At 46.8% G+C, this 17,237-nt stretch overlaps 1 protein-coding gene across 5 annotated transcripts in view; it reads left to right on the forward strand.

Annotated features, from left to right (window-relative positions):
• NEDD4L (NEDD4 like E3 ubiquitin protein ligase) overlaps positions 1-17,237 on the forward strand; it is a 382,390-nt gene that overhangs the window by 188,831 nt on the left and 176,322 nt on the right. For all 5 annotated transcript variants that reach the window (XM_040421065.1, XM_040421066.1, XM_040421067.1 and 2 more), the window contains one exon: positions 2,653-2,734. In XM_040421065.1, coding sequence (XP_040276999.1) covers positions 2,653-2,734 — 82 coding nt within the window. The remainder of the gene's footprint in view (positions 1-2,652; positions 2,735-17,237) is intronic.

Genomic DNA, 17,237 nt, shown 5'->3' on the forward strand with positions numbered 1-17,237 from the left:
GAATCGGAAACATTATTTATCCTGCTTGGTGAACACTATATAAAAAAATAAATAAATAATTCACCAGTCACCGCCCCCCAAAAATTGGTCACCGCCCCCCAAAAATTGAGCGAAAAGTGATCAAAAAGTTGCCTGAACCCAAAAATGGTATCCGTTAACAGCTCCGTCAGCAGGAAAAAAAAATAGTTATGGGGGTCAGAATATGGTGAAACAAAGCAATTTTTAAAGTTTTTAATTTTGTTTTGTTTTTTGCCTATTTTTATATTGTTTTTGTTGCCATAATCGTACTGCCCCACAGAATAACATATTTTTACGGCACCATCAACACCATAAAAACAAAAACAGAATTGTGTCATTTTTTTTTTTTCCCCCGCTTCCACCCCACATATATTTCTTGAGGGGTTCTCATCACATTATACGGTATAAACCGTTAAATACATACATACATTAGTTTAATTCATCCAGCAAAAAAAAAAAAAATTAAAATTAAGCGATAAAGAATAAAAATTGTATGGTTCTTTGAAGACAGAAGTTGCCCCCCCCCCCCAAAATGTCCTTGCTCCTTAAGGGGTTAAAGGGCATCTGTCAGCAGTTTTGTCCCTATGACACTGGCTGACCTGTTACATGTGCACTTGGCAGCTGAAGACATCTGTGTTGGTCCCATGTGCATATGTGCCCGCATTACTGAGAAAAATGTTTTATTATATGCAAATGAGCCTCTAGGAGCAACAGGGGCGTAACCGTTACACCCAGAGGCTCTGCTCTCTCTCTCTCTCTGCAACTGCTGCCCCCTCTCCACTTTGATAGACAGGGACAGGTATGTTCACATTTACACTGCCTGTCCCTGTCTATCAAAGTACAAAGGGTGCTGCAGTTGCAGAGAGAGCGGAGCCTCTAGGTGTAATGGTTACGCCCCCGTTGCTCCTAGAGGCTCATTTGCATATATTAAAACTTCATTTTTCTCAGCAATGCGGACACATATGAACACGGGACCAACACAGATGTCTTCAGCTGCCAAGCGCACATGTAACAGGTCAGCCAGTGTCATAGGGACAAACCTGCTGACAGATGGGCTTTAATCAAACATATTTGGCTCTGCTACATCACAGTTTTTTCTTTCCCTAGCATGTTCAGCGCTGGATAGGGCAGGTTAGTTGCTGCCTCTGCTGGGCCTGCAGCCTCCTGGTTCACGGCTGGTGGGACCACTCAGGGTAAAACCTCCTTAAAATTCTGCTCTGTCAACTACAAGCAGTTGCTGGAGAGCCATTGACACGTGATAGAAGTGTTAGGAAGTCAAACACGGCGCTAATTGCTGCCCCGAGGAGCCGAGCCTTCCGAAAACAAACATCGCGCACGTTCCCGCCTGCAAATAATGAATGGATCCTTCAGAAATAATGTGCCGTTTGCAACACGAGATATAATTTTTACTAAATATGTAGCCTGTTGGTGTGATATGCCGAGTGTTTGGGTGTAATCCCGCTCTATTGACTACGCCGGCAGCTGAGCAGAATGCGTAGTTCGTGGCGTTTCAGTATTTTCAAGATGGCTGCTTGCTGTCAATGAATACTGCCGTTCATGGCTTGCATTCAGAGAATGGAAGCTTGAAGAGATTTGAAATGTGTGCGGCTTTATCCATTTATATCTAACTTACCGTTTTTCCCCAAAAAGATCTGTAAATGGAGCTGCAAGGCTGGGTTCACATCACGTTTTCCCATCTGTTTTACTTATGCAAAAAACGTATGCCGTACAGTAGCATCTGTTCACCATAGAGTTCTATTGTAAAAAAAAAAAAAAAAAGTATGCGTTTTTTTTTACCATTGTAAAAAAATAAAAATACGTTTTTTACTGGACTGTGCAGGATACAAGAACGTGGTGTGCTGCGTTTTTGTATCTTTTTTTTTTTTTTCTAACGTATACGTCCAACGGAGGCATAAAACGTGATTTGAACCGACTCTAAGTCGCATATATAATATTATAAGGGAATCTATGGCTTCATATATGCAGTACAGTCTGTTCACTGGTTGTACAGCACTCCCATACAGTTCATGAAGCGAAAAATAATACAGCCTGATAAGTGCACAACTAATACCGCCCTCTAACCGAACATACACTGTAATATCATCCTACAGTGCATATATAATACTGCCCTACAGTGCTCATATATTACCAAAATAGAAATGCCATACAAGGCCTAAATTATTATTTATTATACGCACGTATATAGCGCTATTATATTCTGCAGCACTTTACAGACATTACCATCACACTGTCCCCAAAGCCCAGTTTACTGTATATGATCAGTGTTTTCTACAGTGTGAAGGTAAAATATTTTACTGTAGCTCTTGCTCTTCCCATGTGTTGTCTAGGCTGAGTATAGCAGTGGTATTTAGGCAGTGCATGGCATTATTCTTCAATACTACTGCAGTAAATTAGAAACGCACTAGTATTAAACAAAGTTTTTTATTTCTTATGCACTATAAGGTGCCATTATTTATGCACTGTAGGGTGGTATTACCTGAGCACTATAGGGTGACACTGAAGGGACTAATATAAGCCATTGCGTTCTGATTTGTGGACAGTCTTCTATAAGTTGGATCAGAAGGGACTGACTAGACACGGGAAGACTTATTTTTTTGTGCTTCTCTTTTGCAGTGACCCATATGTGAAATTATCCCTGTATGTCGCAGATGAAAACCGAGACCTTGCATTGGTGCAGACAAAGACCATAAAGAAGGTAAGCTGTGAGCGTACCGTATCCGATAAGTAGATTGGTCATAGGGAAATGCCCATACATAAAGCCAGGGTTATGTTATTACTGAACCTGTACGAGGACAGAAGTATCCTTAGGCTCCATTCACACGTCCGTGGTGTGTTGCGGACCCGCAAATTGCGGATCCGCAACACACCCGCCCGGCACCCCTATAGAAATGCGGACAAGAATAGGACATGTTCTATCTTTTGCGGAGTTGCGGACCCGAAGATCGTGTGCTGTCCGCATCCATTCTGTCCCCATAGAAAATGAATAGGTCCGCACCCGTTTCGCAAACTTGCGGAGCGCATGCGGACCCATTTGCGGACGTGTGAATGGACCCTTAACCTTCAGGTGGTAAAATACACATCAGTGAAAAATGTTTATTACGGTTTTATTACACCCCACTGTATGGCTCTAATTACTGGTCTCCATATGGCACTGTTATTACTGTAGCAGTTGTTACTGATGGCACTGTCGTTACTGATGGCACGGTCGTTACTGGTCTCCGTAGGGCACTGTCGTTACTGGTCTCCGTATGACACTGTCGTTACTGATGGCACTGTCGTTACTGGTCTCCGTAGGGCACTATCGTTACTGGTCTCCGTAGGGCACTGTCGTTACTGGTCTCTGTAGGGCACTATCGTTACTGGTCTCCGTAGGGCACTGTCGTTACTGGTCTCCGTATGGCACTGTCGTTACTGATGGCACTGTCGTTACTGGTCTCTGTAGGGCACTGTCGTTACTGGTCTCTGTAGGGCACTGTCGTTACTGGTCTCTGTAGGGCACTGTCGTTACTGGTCTCTGTAGGGCACTGTCGTTACTGGTCTCTGTAGGGCACTGTCGTTACTGGTCTCTGTAGGGCACTGTCGTTACTGGTCTCTGTAGGGCACTGTCGTTACTGGTCTCTGTAGGGCACTGTCGTTACTGGTCTCTGTAGGGCACTGTCGTTACTGGTCTCTGTAGGGCACTGTCGTTACTGGTCTCTGTAGGGCACTGTCGTTACTGGTCTCTGTAGGGCACTGTCGTTACTGGTCTCTGTAGGGCACTGTCGTTACTGGTCTCTGTAGGGCACTGTCGTTACTGGTCTCTGTAGGGCACTGTCGTTACTGGTCTCTGTAGGGCACTGTCGTTACTGGTCTCTGTAGGGCACTGTCGTTACTGGTCTCTGTAGGGCACTGTCGTTACTGGTCTCTGTAGGGCACTGTCGTTACTGGTCTCTGTAGGGCACTATCGTTACTGGTCTCTGTAGGGCACTGTCGTTACTGGTCTCTGTAGGGCACTGTCGTTACTGGTCTCTGTAGGGCACTGTCGTTACTGGTCTCTGTAGGGCACTGTCGTTACTGGTCTCTGTAGGGCACTGTCGTTACTGGTCTCTGTAGGGCACTGTCGTTACTGGTCTCTGTAGGGCACTGTCGTTACTGGTCTCTGTAGGGCACTGTCGTTACTGGTCTCTGTAGGGCACTGTCGTTACTGGTCACTGTAGGGCACTGTCGTTACTGGTCTCTGTAGGGCACTGTCGTTACTGGTCTCTGTAGGGCACTGTCGTTACTGGTCTCCGTAGGGCACTGTCGTTACTGGTCTCTGTAGGGCACTGTCGTTACTGGTCTCCGTAGGGCACTGTCGTTACTGGTCTCCGTAGGGCACTGTCGTTACTGGTCTCCGTAGGGCACTGTCGTTACTGGTCTCTGTAGGGCACTGTCGTTACTGGTCTCCGTAGGGCACTGTCGTTACTGGTCACTGTGTTGTCTTATATATTTTTTAAACCACATGGCACTTTGTGAATGTATATTTTAGTCCCCAAGTCACTGTATGACAAGGGCCCGTTAGATGAAGACCTGGGGCGCTCTTCTTTGCCCTTGGCCTCTGTAGATCTGGAGTCGGTCTCCATCACTGTTACTATGTATGTAAGTACCAGGATCAATCCTCCCCGATGGCACTCTTTCATCTGTGACCTGTCATTATTATTTACAGAGGGATTTGGGGGAAGGGGGGGGTGCTGTATACAGAACACTGGCCCGGTCTCCTTAAGTAAACATTTTAGCTTTCGCCTGTGGTTATTATGTTTTTGTGTTCGTGATTGGCTTGTGTATTGTGTATGGATCGTGTACGTTTTTGTTTGCTAGCTTTGCCTTTAGCTACAGCTAGCCACGTAATGTACCCACTGACCCGAGCAGCGCCCTCCCCGTGATGTCTGTGTTTCCACACTGTACCAGCTGCTGGGGTTGGTGCTGGTCATAGCCAGTGTGAATGGAGGAGGAGGACTCTGTGCCCTTCATGATATGAGCTTTGTTCATAGCTCGAGGCTTTGATAAGAATGTTTTACTGTTTGCATTGTTTCTCTGTAGTGCTGCAGGTTACTGTCGCTGATTGCCATGGAGGCTGTGACCAGTCAGACTAGTTGGCGCTGACCTATAATATACCTTGTACTTTAGGATTTATTTATTTATTTTTGAGTTTTCAATATCACTGCTTGCTGTCAGAATGTTACTGTTTACATTTTGAGGCTGAAAATGTATAGACATAATTACTGTCACAACTGTGAGAGTTTGTTACAACGTACCACGTGTAGGCAATCCTCTGAGTTAGGCCGCGTTCACCTCTATGGCAACAGATCCGGCAGAAAGCCGGCTGACAAATTTCGCCGGGTCTGGTGTTGCCGGATTCTATAGTTCACCGACTGATCCCTATTGACTATAATGAGGACCGGCGGTGATCACGCTTTATGAAATAAATGACAGGTTTCGGCTGAGGAAAAAACTTTGCATGCAGACAGCCGGCATTTGTACCGGATCAGCTTGCTGCAGATGTGAATGTGGACTTAAATGAGCTATTAAAAAAAAAAAATTCCCCGCAGGTAGGAATTATCATAAAATAATAAAGTAACATACTCTCACCTATGTTGATCCCCCCGCTGCCTTTAGCATCACCACTCCAATCCTGCAGCCATGGCGTGTCCATATATGTCACATGACCTCTGCAGCCAATCGTTGGTCTCAGCGGTCATGTTCTGTATAACCAGTGAATGGCTGCAGTGGTTACAGTGGTACACAGGCACGTCATTGCTGCAGACAAGAAGATGACATCGAGGCTGCTGCCTTGTGGAGGATCAACTCCTTTAAAGGGATATTCCCATCGTCTGCATTTATGACATATCCTGTGATGATGATGGGACTACACCTTTAAAGGGTTTGTCTATAATTAGAAACCACATGGCTGCGTTCTCCCATAAACAGTAACATAGAATATAAGGCTGAAAAAAGACATTTGTCCATCCAGTTCGGACTCTTATCCAGATGCTGATAATCTTTCAGGGTACTGTAGTCCCCCCATTCCAGTTATTACTTTAGTTGCCCTCCTCTGGACCCTCTCCAGCTCTGCTATGTCTGCCTTGTTCACAGGAGCCCAGAACTGTACACAGTACTCCATGTGTGGTCTGACTAGTGATTTGTAAAGTGGTAGGAATATGTTCTCATCACGGGCATCTATGCCCCTTTTGATGCAACCCATTATCTTATTGGCCTTGGCAGCAGCTGCCTGACACTGGTTTCTACAGCTTAGGCTACTTTCACACTAGCGTTCGGGGCTCCGCTTGTGAGTTCCGTTTGAAGGCTCTCACAAGCGGCCCCGAACGGATCCGTCCAGCCCTAATGCATTCTGAGTGGATGCGGATCCGCTCAGAATGCATCAGTCTGGCACCGTTTGTCCTCCGCTCAGCAGACGGACACCTGAACGCTGCTTGCAGCGTTCGGGTGTCCGCCTGGCCGTGCGGAGGCAAACGGATCCGTCCAGACTTACAATGTAAGTCAATGGGGACAGATCCGTTTGAAGTTGACACGATATGGCTCAATTTTCAAACGGATCCGTCCCCCATTGACTTTCAATGTAAAGTCAAAATGGATCCGTTTGCATTATCATGAAAAAAAAAAAAAAATATATATATATTTTTATTTTTTTTGTTCATGGTAATGCAAACGGATCCGTTCTGAACGGATCTAAGCGTTTGCATTATAGGTGCGGATCCGTCTGTGCAGATACCAGACCTGCTGAGATCATTTCAGTAATCGTCTTGTTAACTCAGGTGAGAATGTTGACGAGCACAAGGCTGGAGATCATTATGTCAGGCTGATTGGGTTAAAATGGCAGACTTGACATGTTAAAAGGAGGGTGATGCTTGAAATCATTGTTCTTCCATTGTTAACCATGGTGACCTGCAAAGAAACGCGTGCAGCGATCATTGCGTTGCATAAAAATGGCTTCACAGGCAAGGATATTGTGGCTACTAAGATTGCACCTCAATCAACAATTTACAGGATCATCAAGAACTTCAAGGAAAGAGGTTCAATTCTTGTTAAGAAGGCTTCAGGGCGTCCAAGAAAGTCCAGCAAGCGCCAGGATCGTCTCCTAAAGAGGATTCAGCTGCGGGATCGGAGTGCCACCAGTGCAGAGCTTGCTCAGGAATGGCAGCAGGCAGGTGTAAGCAGGTGGACTGCTGAGGACTGGGGCAAAGTCATATTTTCCGATGAAGCCTCTTTCCGATTGTTTGGGGCATCTGGAAAAAGGCTTGTCTGGAGAAGAAAAGGTGAGCGCTACCATCAGTCCTGTGTCATGCCAACAGTAAAGCATCCTGAGACCATTCATGTGTGGGGTTGCTTCTCATCCAAGGGAGTGGGCTCACTCACAATTTTGCCCCAAAAACACAGCCATGAATAAAGAATGGTACCAAAACACCCTCCAACAGCAACTTCTTCCAACAATCCAACAACAGTTTGGTGAAGAACAATGCATTTTCCAGCACGATGGAGCACCATGCCATAAGGCAAAAGTGATAACTAAGTGGCTCTGGGACCAAAACGTTGACATTTTGGGTCCATGGCCTGGAAACTCCCCAGATCTTAATCCCATTGAGAACTTGTGGTCAATCCTCAAGAGGCGGGTGGACAAACAAAAACCCACTAATTCTGACAAACTCCAAGCAGTGATTATGAAAGAATGGGTTGCCATCAGTCAGGAATTGGCCCAGAAGTTGATTGAGAGCATGCCCAGTCGAATTGCAGAGGTCCTGAAAAAGAAGGGCCAACACTGCAAATACTGACTCTTTGCATAAATGTCATGTAATTGTCGACAAAAGCCTTTGAAACGTATGAAGTGCGTGTAATTATATTTCACTACATCACAGAAACAACTGAAACAAAGATCTAAAAGCAGTTTAGCAGCAAACTTTGTAAAAACTAATATTTGTGTCATTCTCAAAACTTTTGGCCACGACTGTACTAATCTTTTATGTGGTACAGTGTCAAATGCTTTGGAGAAGTCCAGATATACGACATCCATTGATTCGCCACACCGGTCTACAGGATGTGTGTGGTATTGCAGCTCATCCCCATTCACTTCAATGGAGCTGAACTGCGATACAAGACATAACCCGTGACGCTACTTCTGGAAAAAACGCAGCCCTGTTTTTCTAACCCTGTACAACCCCTGTAAATAACTCAGATTCCAGGCTGATGCATTTTATCTGCACTGAAACATTGTAGCAAGCGGTGTAGATTTGTGTTGCTGATGTGTTTATCTCACACAGGATTCTGTAGGCTGGATACAACTGTAGCAAAGTCTCAGCTGTGCGGAGCATTAGGGCTATGCAGGTTTCCAGCTTCGGGATGTAAAAAGGAAAGCTTTCATTCACTGACAGCAAACACGGTTGTGGAATAGCAAACACGGTTGTGGAATTGAAACACAAAGTCCCTTAAAAAACTGGAGAACATTTCTCTGTCCAGTAATTAGGATTTAGAAGTGGATTCCTATAGACTGGGCTGAGTGCAGGGAACGAGAGTGCAGCCTCTTAAAAATAGTGGCCTGTTATCAGGCCGGCTGCCTCCTGGCACTGGGACAGGAATGCTTTTTGCTGCTCCTCTTATTATTTGTCCTCTTGTGTTTCTCGGTATTGTACTTTGCTGTCTGGCATCTCAGTGAGCTGGATGTGTTATAGGAATTCTTCAGCCCTGTAGCGCTGCGTCCCATTGGGGGGGGGGGGGGGGGAAAGGGGGAGGCAAAGATTTGGCATATGTACTTCCACCAAAGCGTGCACTTCTTGTCACTGGTAACGGGTAATAACACTGCTACATGTGATCATACCATATCCCTGGGATATGAAAAGAAGAAATCCATATAAAAGCAAGTTGCTCAGACAATGGCGCCATTAGATGGTGTTCATACGATGCTGTCAAATTATGTCTGCATTGTGTGATTATACAGTGCCTTGAAAGAGTATTCATACCCCTTGAACTTTTCCACATTTTTTCATATTACACCGACAAAAAAAGGGAATGTGTCATCGTAAAATTACCTTCTGTTGAAATCATTTTTTATATTTAACATATTTTATAAGAATTTTTGATGTTTTTAATTTCCCATATACCGTATTTAAACAAAAAAGATAAAATCCTGCAGTTTTCGCACTGTCACTTCTTGGCCTGTACAGATCACTTTACTGCAGTTATCTGCTTATCTGTCATTCTAATCCTGCCTGTAATGATATCACCTCTGTGTATAGATAAGGCAGGATCTGCCATTCACAATAGGCGATCGTCAAATCTTATCTATTCTTTCCTTGTACAATGACCTCTGCACAGGTCAAAGGGCATGCCTAGAAAACTCTCCCATAGAAGTCAATAGGGCCCCCCCCCCCCCCCCCGACCATGTGTCTATGGACCAGTAAAGCAATTTTCTTAAGGGTTTCTAAAACTCAGACAAGATGGCCGCCACATAATCATGTTCAGACAATAGAAGAAATAAATCTGTAATCAGAAAATAAAAACAGATTAGAAAAATGTGTCACTATCTGATTTTAACTGGCAGATAACATTTTTGGTGACACACTTCCTTTAAATGTATTTTAGGGTTCGTTCACACGTCCGCAAGTGTTTTGCTGTCCGCAGATGGCCAGCCCTGTGATAGAAATGCCTCCATGGCGGCGAACATAGGAGCACCCAGGAATTTTGTCTAGGGGGGGTCCGAAAGTCAAAAAAATGTGGCACGTGTAGTGCGCTGTGCCAATTCTTTTGCCTGCCCATTTTTCAAAGCCCCCTTTATATAAAAAAATGCAGGGGGGGGGGTGTAGTGTATTGCGCGATTCCAAAAGCTCTGCAGGAATAGAATAATGCGGCGCGCACAGCATTTTTTTTTAGCACCGCCCATTATTAAAAGCCCCTCCTACATATAATAGGCCACTCCCAACAAACACCGTACAGCTGGAATTCTATAGTTGCTGCCTGTCTCTAGACATCATACGGAGAGGGGAGGTCTGTCCTGGCTGCACTGCCTGCTTATACAACAAGCTACAGCCAGGAAGCTCCTCCGCTCTCCTCCCTCCCCAGATCCTGCTCAAGGCTTGTGGTTCCCCCCACCATCTCCCACCCGCCCGTGGCCTGCTGCCCCCTTTGGCCGTCCTCACCCAGCTCTGAATCCTCCTTCTGCAAATGGCAGGTGGAGGAGCCGGAGCATCTCCTCTCCTACATAGCGCCCCCATACCTCTTACATCCAGTGATGTCACCTTTGTTGTAGACGTTCTCTTTCTTTATCTTCTCCACCAGACCGCCATGATGATTTTTCAGCCATCTCCCATCTCTGCAGAGATTAACAAACAGACATTAGTTTCCCACATTTCCATCATCTTCACATCTTCTGAACACCCTTTCCTGCCACCCCCAATACTATACTGCAGATACAGTCCCCCTGGAAATGCTACTACCACACAGATAGTGCCCCCTTCAACAATTATTGGCGCACAGTGTTCTAAAAAATGCCCAGACACTAATAGTATAAAGATAATGTCCTCCAAAAATTATTGTGCTAAGCTGATACTGTGACAGGGTACCCCCCAAAGTAACAGTGCTCCCCAAAATCCCACCAATAGAAATAATTCTCTGCCAGAGCACACTTAGTAGTAATAATGCCCCTATAGTGCCCATACTAGTAATCATGTTCCTCATAGCCCCCCAGTAGTAGTAAAGCTCCGCATAATACCTCCTAGTACTATTAATTCTCCCTACAATATGACAGTACATGAAATACCCCCGCTTAGTGCCCGCTGTTGAGCTAATGTCCCCATAATGCCCCCATAATGTGCCAGTATAAAATACTCCTATATAGTGCCCCAGTAAATGCCCTCATAGTGCTCCTCTCCCCCTTCCCCATAGTGTCCCCCATAATATGCCAGTAAAAAATGCCCCAATAGTGCTCCACTCCCCCATAGTGCCCCCAAATATTGCCCCATAGTGCGCTCTCCCCTATAGTGCCTCCCATAATGTGCCAGTAAAAAATGCCCCCTTAGTGCCACCAGATGCCATAATGCCCCCTATAATGTGCCAATAAGAATAAAGGCCCCTTTAGAGCCCCCACTTCCCCATAGTGCCCCCAAATAATGCCCCTATAGTGCCACCAGATGCACCATAGTGCCATTCTCCCCTATAGTGCCCCCATAACGTGTCAATAAAAAAAAAGCCCCTTTAGACCCCCCAGATGCCCCCATAGTGGTCCTCTCCCCCATGGTGCCCCCCCCCCATAAATGTGCCAGTAAAAAATGCCCCTTCGAAGTGCCACCATATGCCCCAATAGTGCTCCACTCCCCCATAGTGCCGCTCTCCCCTATAGTGCCTCCCATAATGTGCCAGTAAAAAATGCCCCCTTTGTGCCACCAGATGCCATAATGCCCCCCATAATGTGCCAATAAGAAAAAAAGGCCCCTTTAGAACCCCCACTTCCCCATAGTGCCCCCAAATAATGCCCCTATAGTGCCACCAGATGCCCCATCCCCTATAGTGCCCCCCATAATGTGTAAAAATAAAAGCCCCTTTAGAGCCCCCAGATGCCCCCATAGTGCTCCTCTCCCCCATGGTGCCCCCCTCTCCCCATAATGTGCCAGTAAGAAGTGCCACCCCCAAAAAAATTGGGCTGTAAGAATTCTCAGATGCCCCCATAGTGCCAGCTCCCCCCCTCCAAAAAAAAAGAAGAAAACACTGATACTTACCTCCATCAGCAGCGATGTGAAGCAGGCCTCTTCCAGCCTGTGTCCCTGCTGTGTGCTGCCCGGCTCAGGCGGCGCGATGATGACGTCATCGCGCCGCCTGAGCCGGCCTCTGATAGGCTGCAGGCATTAGTGCCTGCGGCCTATCAGAAGAACAGGGGAGGGACACACCTCTCCCTCCCCTGCCGCTGCACAGGATGGATATGGAGATGAACGCTTCCACAATGGAAGCGCTCATCTCCTACTGCCCCCCCGGCCCCCCCACCGCTGCCGCAATTACATCCAGGGCCGCGCCGCCTGTGGTGATCGGCGGTGCGGCCCTGAAGGATAAAAAAAAAAAATATTGTCTGGTTGTTCTAGGGGGGTCCAGACCCGCTGGACCCCCCCTGTAGGTGCGCCACTGGCGGCGAACAAGAATAGGACATGCTCTATCTTTTTCACTGGGCCACATCTTTTGCGGCCCCATTGAAAGACCCATTCATACGGACATGTGAATGGACCCTTTTTGGGATTTTATGTAATGGACACACTTTGCAATTTTTATTTATTAAATATTTTTAAACCCATGTATCATTTTCTTTTCATTGAAGAAAGAGATTTAAATGAGCTCTTAAGCACTCTCAAGCTCTGCCTCTAATGCCACCAGATGTAAGGCAGCGATCCTATAAGTCAATGTTCAGCTCTTTAAATAAGCCTATAAGGCTGCGTTCACACGGGCGAGATTTCCGCGCGGGTGCAATGCGGTAGTTGAATGTATTGCACCCGCACTGAATCCCGACCCATTAATTTCAATGGGGCTGTTCAAATGAGCGGTGATTTTCACGCATCACTTATGCGTTGCGTGAAAATCGCAGCATGCTCTATATTCTGCGTTTTTCACGCAACGCAGGCCCCATAGAAGTGAATGGGGTTGCGTGAAAATCGCAAGCATCCGCAAGCAAGTGCGGATGCGGTGCAATTTTAACGCACGGTTGCTAGGAGACGATCGGGATGGAGACCCGATCATTATTATTTTCCCTTATAACATGGTTATAAGGGAAAATAATATCATTCTGAATACAGAATGCATAGTAAAACCTCGCTGGAGGGGTTAAAAAAAATAAAATAATAATTTAACTCCCCTTAGTCCACTTGATTGCGGCCCGGCATCTCCTTCTGTCTCCTTTGCTGAACAGGACCTGTGGTGAGCATTAATTATAGGTAAAGGACCTTTGGTGACGTCACTCCGGTCATCACATGATCCATCACATGATCTTTTACCATGGTGATGGATCATGTGATGACCGGAGTGACGTCACCAAAGGTCCTTTACCTGTAATTAGTGCTCACCACAGGTCCTGTTCAGCAAAAGAAGACAGAAGGAGATGCCGGGCTTGGGTACCAAACATGCGCGATTTTTCTCACTCGAGTGCAAAACGCATTACAATGTTTTGCACTCGCATTACAATGTTTTGAACCCGTGTGAACCCAGCCTAAGTCTCCGACTAAGGCGCCATCTCCCCAAGGAGAGAGAGTACCCCCCCCCCAATGTTTTCATTTCACTTCACACATACTTGCTTCTTTGTGTTGGTCTACGACATAAAATCCCAATAAAATGCATTTAAAGCGGTTATCCCATGACTAATGTAAAAAATGAACACCAGACATCATATAGGACATGGCAATACCTTTCTAAGAAAGCTAGAACCAGCCCTGTACCTCACATGGATCCAGAGATCTCCTCATTCATTGCTCGACTAGATTTATATCAAGCTGGCAGGTCAAGGGGAGTGTCTTTTCTGCTGCAGTTCAGGGGGCGTGTCTCGGCTCTCCCTATCACAGCTCAGGGGGCGTGTCTCAGCTCTCCCTATCACAGCTCAGGGGGCGTGTCTCAGCTCTCCCTATCACAGCTCAGGAGGCAGCTGAAGGATGAAACTGAGCATGTGCGGCCTTCTCAGTGAGCAGGACAAAGGAATAAGCATAAGTGCAAACAGCAGGTGGCGCTGTACAGATACATTTTATTGAATAACTTAGTAACTATGCAAAAAATTGTATTACATGCAATTACAGAAGTATTCGGATCCAGGTGCTGGTTTCAAAACTGTAGAGTATTTTTCGTGGGACAACCCCTTTAAGTTTGTTGATCTAACGTGAGAAAATTTGGAAAAGTTCAAAGGGTATGAATACTTTTTCAAGGTGCTGTATCTCTGATAAAAATACGGTTTACTGAAAGGATTGACGCTTGGCCATATGTGTATTTGAGAGATAAATTGTCCTTAACCTCTTTAGGGCGGGGCGGTGATCGGAACTGGGTGCCTGCTCAAATCATTGAGCAGGCACCCTGGGACAATGCGCCAGGGAGTCCTGTGACCCCCCGCCCCCCCCCCCCCCCCCCCCGTGTCGGCGATCACAGCAAACCGCAGGTCAATTCAGACCTGCGGTTTGCTGCGTTTCCAGGTTATTCGGGTCTCTGGGGTCCCGATAACCCGGAACAGGATGGTGATCGGTGGTGTGATAATACACCTCCAATCACCATCCTGCGATCCTGAGAGGTGATGGTGACATCACCTCTCAGGATCGGCTCTGATTGGTTGCAGGGGCGGGCGGACGCCTTAAATTAGTGCAGCGCTCCTCTCCTCTTCCTTTTGTGTCCGGGAGCCGAGGAGAGAGGAACAAGCTGCACGGATCTCCAGAGCCAGCACCCCAGCAGCCCCATCTGCGCCCCAGCACCCCCTTCTGACCCTCCACAGTAAAAGGTACTTAGGGAAAGGTTAGGGACAGGTTAGGTTAGGCAGGGATATTCAGGGAAAATTAGTGGGGGGGGGGAATTTTTTGATTGCAGTGTCTGGGGTCCACAGCACAGCTGTGTGACCCTAGACCCGCCCAGGGGTGCTGCAGCTTGCCCCCTGCCCCCTTCCCCACAACTTTTTTTGGGGCGCAAGCATATATATTTTTTCTTTCTGCGTACGCTGACTGTGGCCGTCACTCTTAGCGTCCGGCCAATGTTAGCGCATCGCACACCCCACCGCTGATCAGCTTCGCACGGCTGATCAGCGAGTTAGAATTTATTTTTTTCTAATTTTTTGCCCTTTTTTAAATTTATTTATTTATTTTTTTGTCTGTTAGGTTTAGGGTAAGTGCGTGAACACCCGTCCCCCACACACACTCACACCAAATAAAGTTTAACACGCGCACACACACACACACGCACACTCCCCTATGGCCTGCCGGATGTTCTCGGCCGAGTAGGCATATGCCCAGCTTGCCTCCGAGTCCGAGAGCCCCAGTGAGGACGAGGAAGACCCCACTTTCCTTTTGTCATCCGCGTCGTCCTCATCATCTAGCGATGATGATGAGCCCCCAAGGCGGCGGAGACGCCGCCAGGAGGAGGAAGGGGACTGCCATGCTAGGGACCCTGTGGCCCACACTAGTATGAGCCGCCCTGGGGCTCGTACTACTTTTCCGGCCAACTAGATAAGTCCACCTGAGCCCCCTACCGGTGAACTTGTCTGGTGTACCCCAGAGCATTTTGAGCCTGCGATTCCTGATTTTGTTGGCCAAGCAGGAATCCAGATTCCCACAGTGGGCTTCACTGAATATGACTATTTTAGTCTTTTTTTTCAGTGACTATCTGATGGTGGAGCAAACGAACCTGTACGCCCAACAGTTCGTTGCTCAACACCCGGACTCCTTTTTGGCTAAGGCCGGTGGCTGGACTCCGGTCAGTGCAGCCAAGACGAGGACATTTTGGGGCCTCGTGTTGCACATGGGCCTAGTCAAGAAACCTAGTGTCAGGCATTACTGGAGTGGGGACATCCTCTACCAGACCCCACTTTACAGTACGGTCATGACACGTACCCGATTTGAGGCCATCCGGAAATGCCTGCATTATGCAGATAATGCAGCATGTTCCCCCCCCCCCCCCCCCCCCCCCAAGGTAATCCTGCCTATGACCGCCTGTACAAAATCAGGCCGGTCTTCGATCACTTTGGGGCCAAATTTGTACAGGCCTATGTACCTGGAAGGGAGGTCGCGGTTGATGAGTCTCTCATTGCTTTCAAGGGGAGACTCATTTTCCGCCAGTATGTTCCCTCTAAGCGGACGAGGTATGGCGTGAAGCTGTACAAACTTTGTGAGAGTACCTCAGGGTACACTTACAAGTTTCGTGTGTACGAGGGGCGAGATTCCCGTATTCAACCCCCAGAATGTCCCCCCCACTCTGGGTGTTAGCGGGAAACGTGTGTGGGACCTTATGCACCCACTGCTCGATAAGGGTTACCACCTGTACGTGGATAACTTTTATACTAGTATCCCCTTGTTCTAGTCCCTCGCCGCCAGATCAACGTCCACTTGTGGGACCGTGCGGAAAAATCAACGCGGCCTTCCTACCCACCCCCTCCAGGTACCTATCCCCAGGGGTGCGACCCATGCCCTTACCAGTGGAAACCTATTGCTGGTCAGATATAAGGACAAGAGGGATGTCCTTGTACTGTCCACAATTCACAGTAACGGCATCACCCCTGTCCCTGTGCGAGGTACCGCGGCAACGGTCCTCAAGCCCGATTGTATCTACAATCGGTATATGGGAGGAGTTGATCTCTCTGATCAAGTCCTCAAGCCATATAATGCCATGCGCAAAACCCAGGCATGGTACAAAAAAGTTGCGGTCTACTTGGTACAGGTTGCCTTGTACAACGCTTTTGTGCTGTCCCAGAGCGCTGGCAACACAGGGAAATTCCTTCAGTTCTATGAGGCAGTCCTCAAGGCCCTGATCTTTTCTGACCGGGAAAGAGCAGGCCGGAGTACCTCGGGAACTGGAGGTGCCCGGATCGTCCCTGGCCAACACTTTCCAGGTGTGGTCCCCCAAACTGGAAAGAAGAGACTGACCCCAAAAAAGTGCAGTGTATGTCACAGGAGGGGGATACGGAAGGACACCACCACTCAGTGTGACACGGGCCACGATCATCCGGGCCTCTGCATTGACGGTTGCTTCAGGGAGTACCACACTTCCATGGAGTACTAAATTTATAATCCCCTTCCCCAATTTTAGCCACTGACAATCGGAAAAAAACTATGGTTCTCAGACTTGAGACACTAAAACTAAAAAAAAGCTTTTCAAAAATATTATTTTGTAAAACTAAAATAAATAAAAAATAGTAGACATATTAGGTAACACCACGTCCGTAAGAATCTGCTCTATAAAAATAAACCATGACCTAACCCCTCAGATGTACACTGTCAAAAAAAAAAAAAAAAAACGGTGCAAAAAAATTATTTTTTTGGTCACCTTACATCACAAATATTGTGATAGCAAGCGATCAAAAAGTCATATGCCCCCCAAAATAGTGCCAAACGTCCTCTCATCCCACAAAATATTAGACCCTACCTAAGATAATCGGCTAAAAACTAAACAAAAACTGACTCTTAGACTATGGAGATGCTAAAATGTTTTTTTTTGTTTATAAAAAGATAATATAGTGTAAA

This window comes from Bufo bufo, chromosome 2, assembly GCF_905171765.1.
Source record: "Bufo bufo chromosome 2, aBufBuf1.1, whole genome shotgun sequence".
NCBI lineage: Eukaryota > Metazoa > Chordata > Amphibia > Anura > Bufonidae > Bufo > Bufo bufo.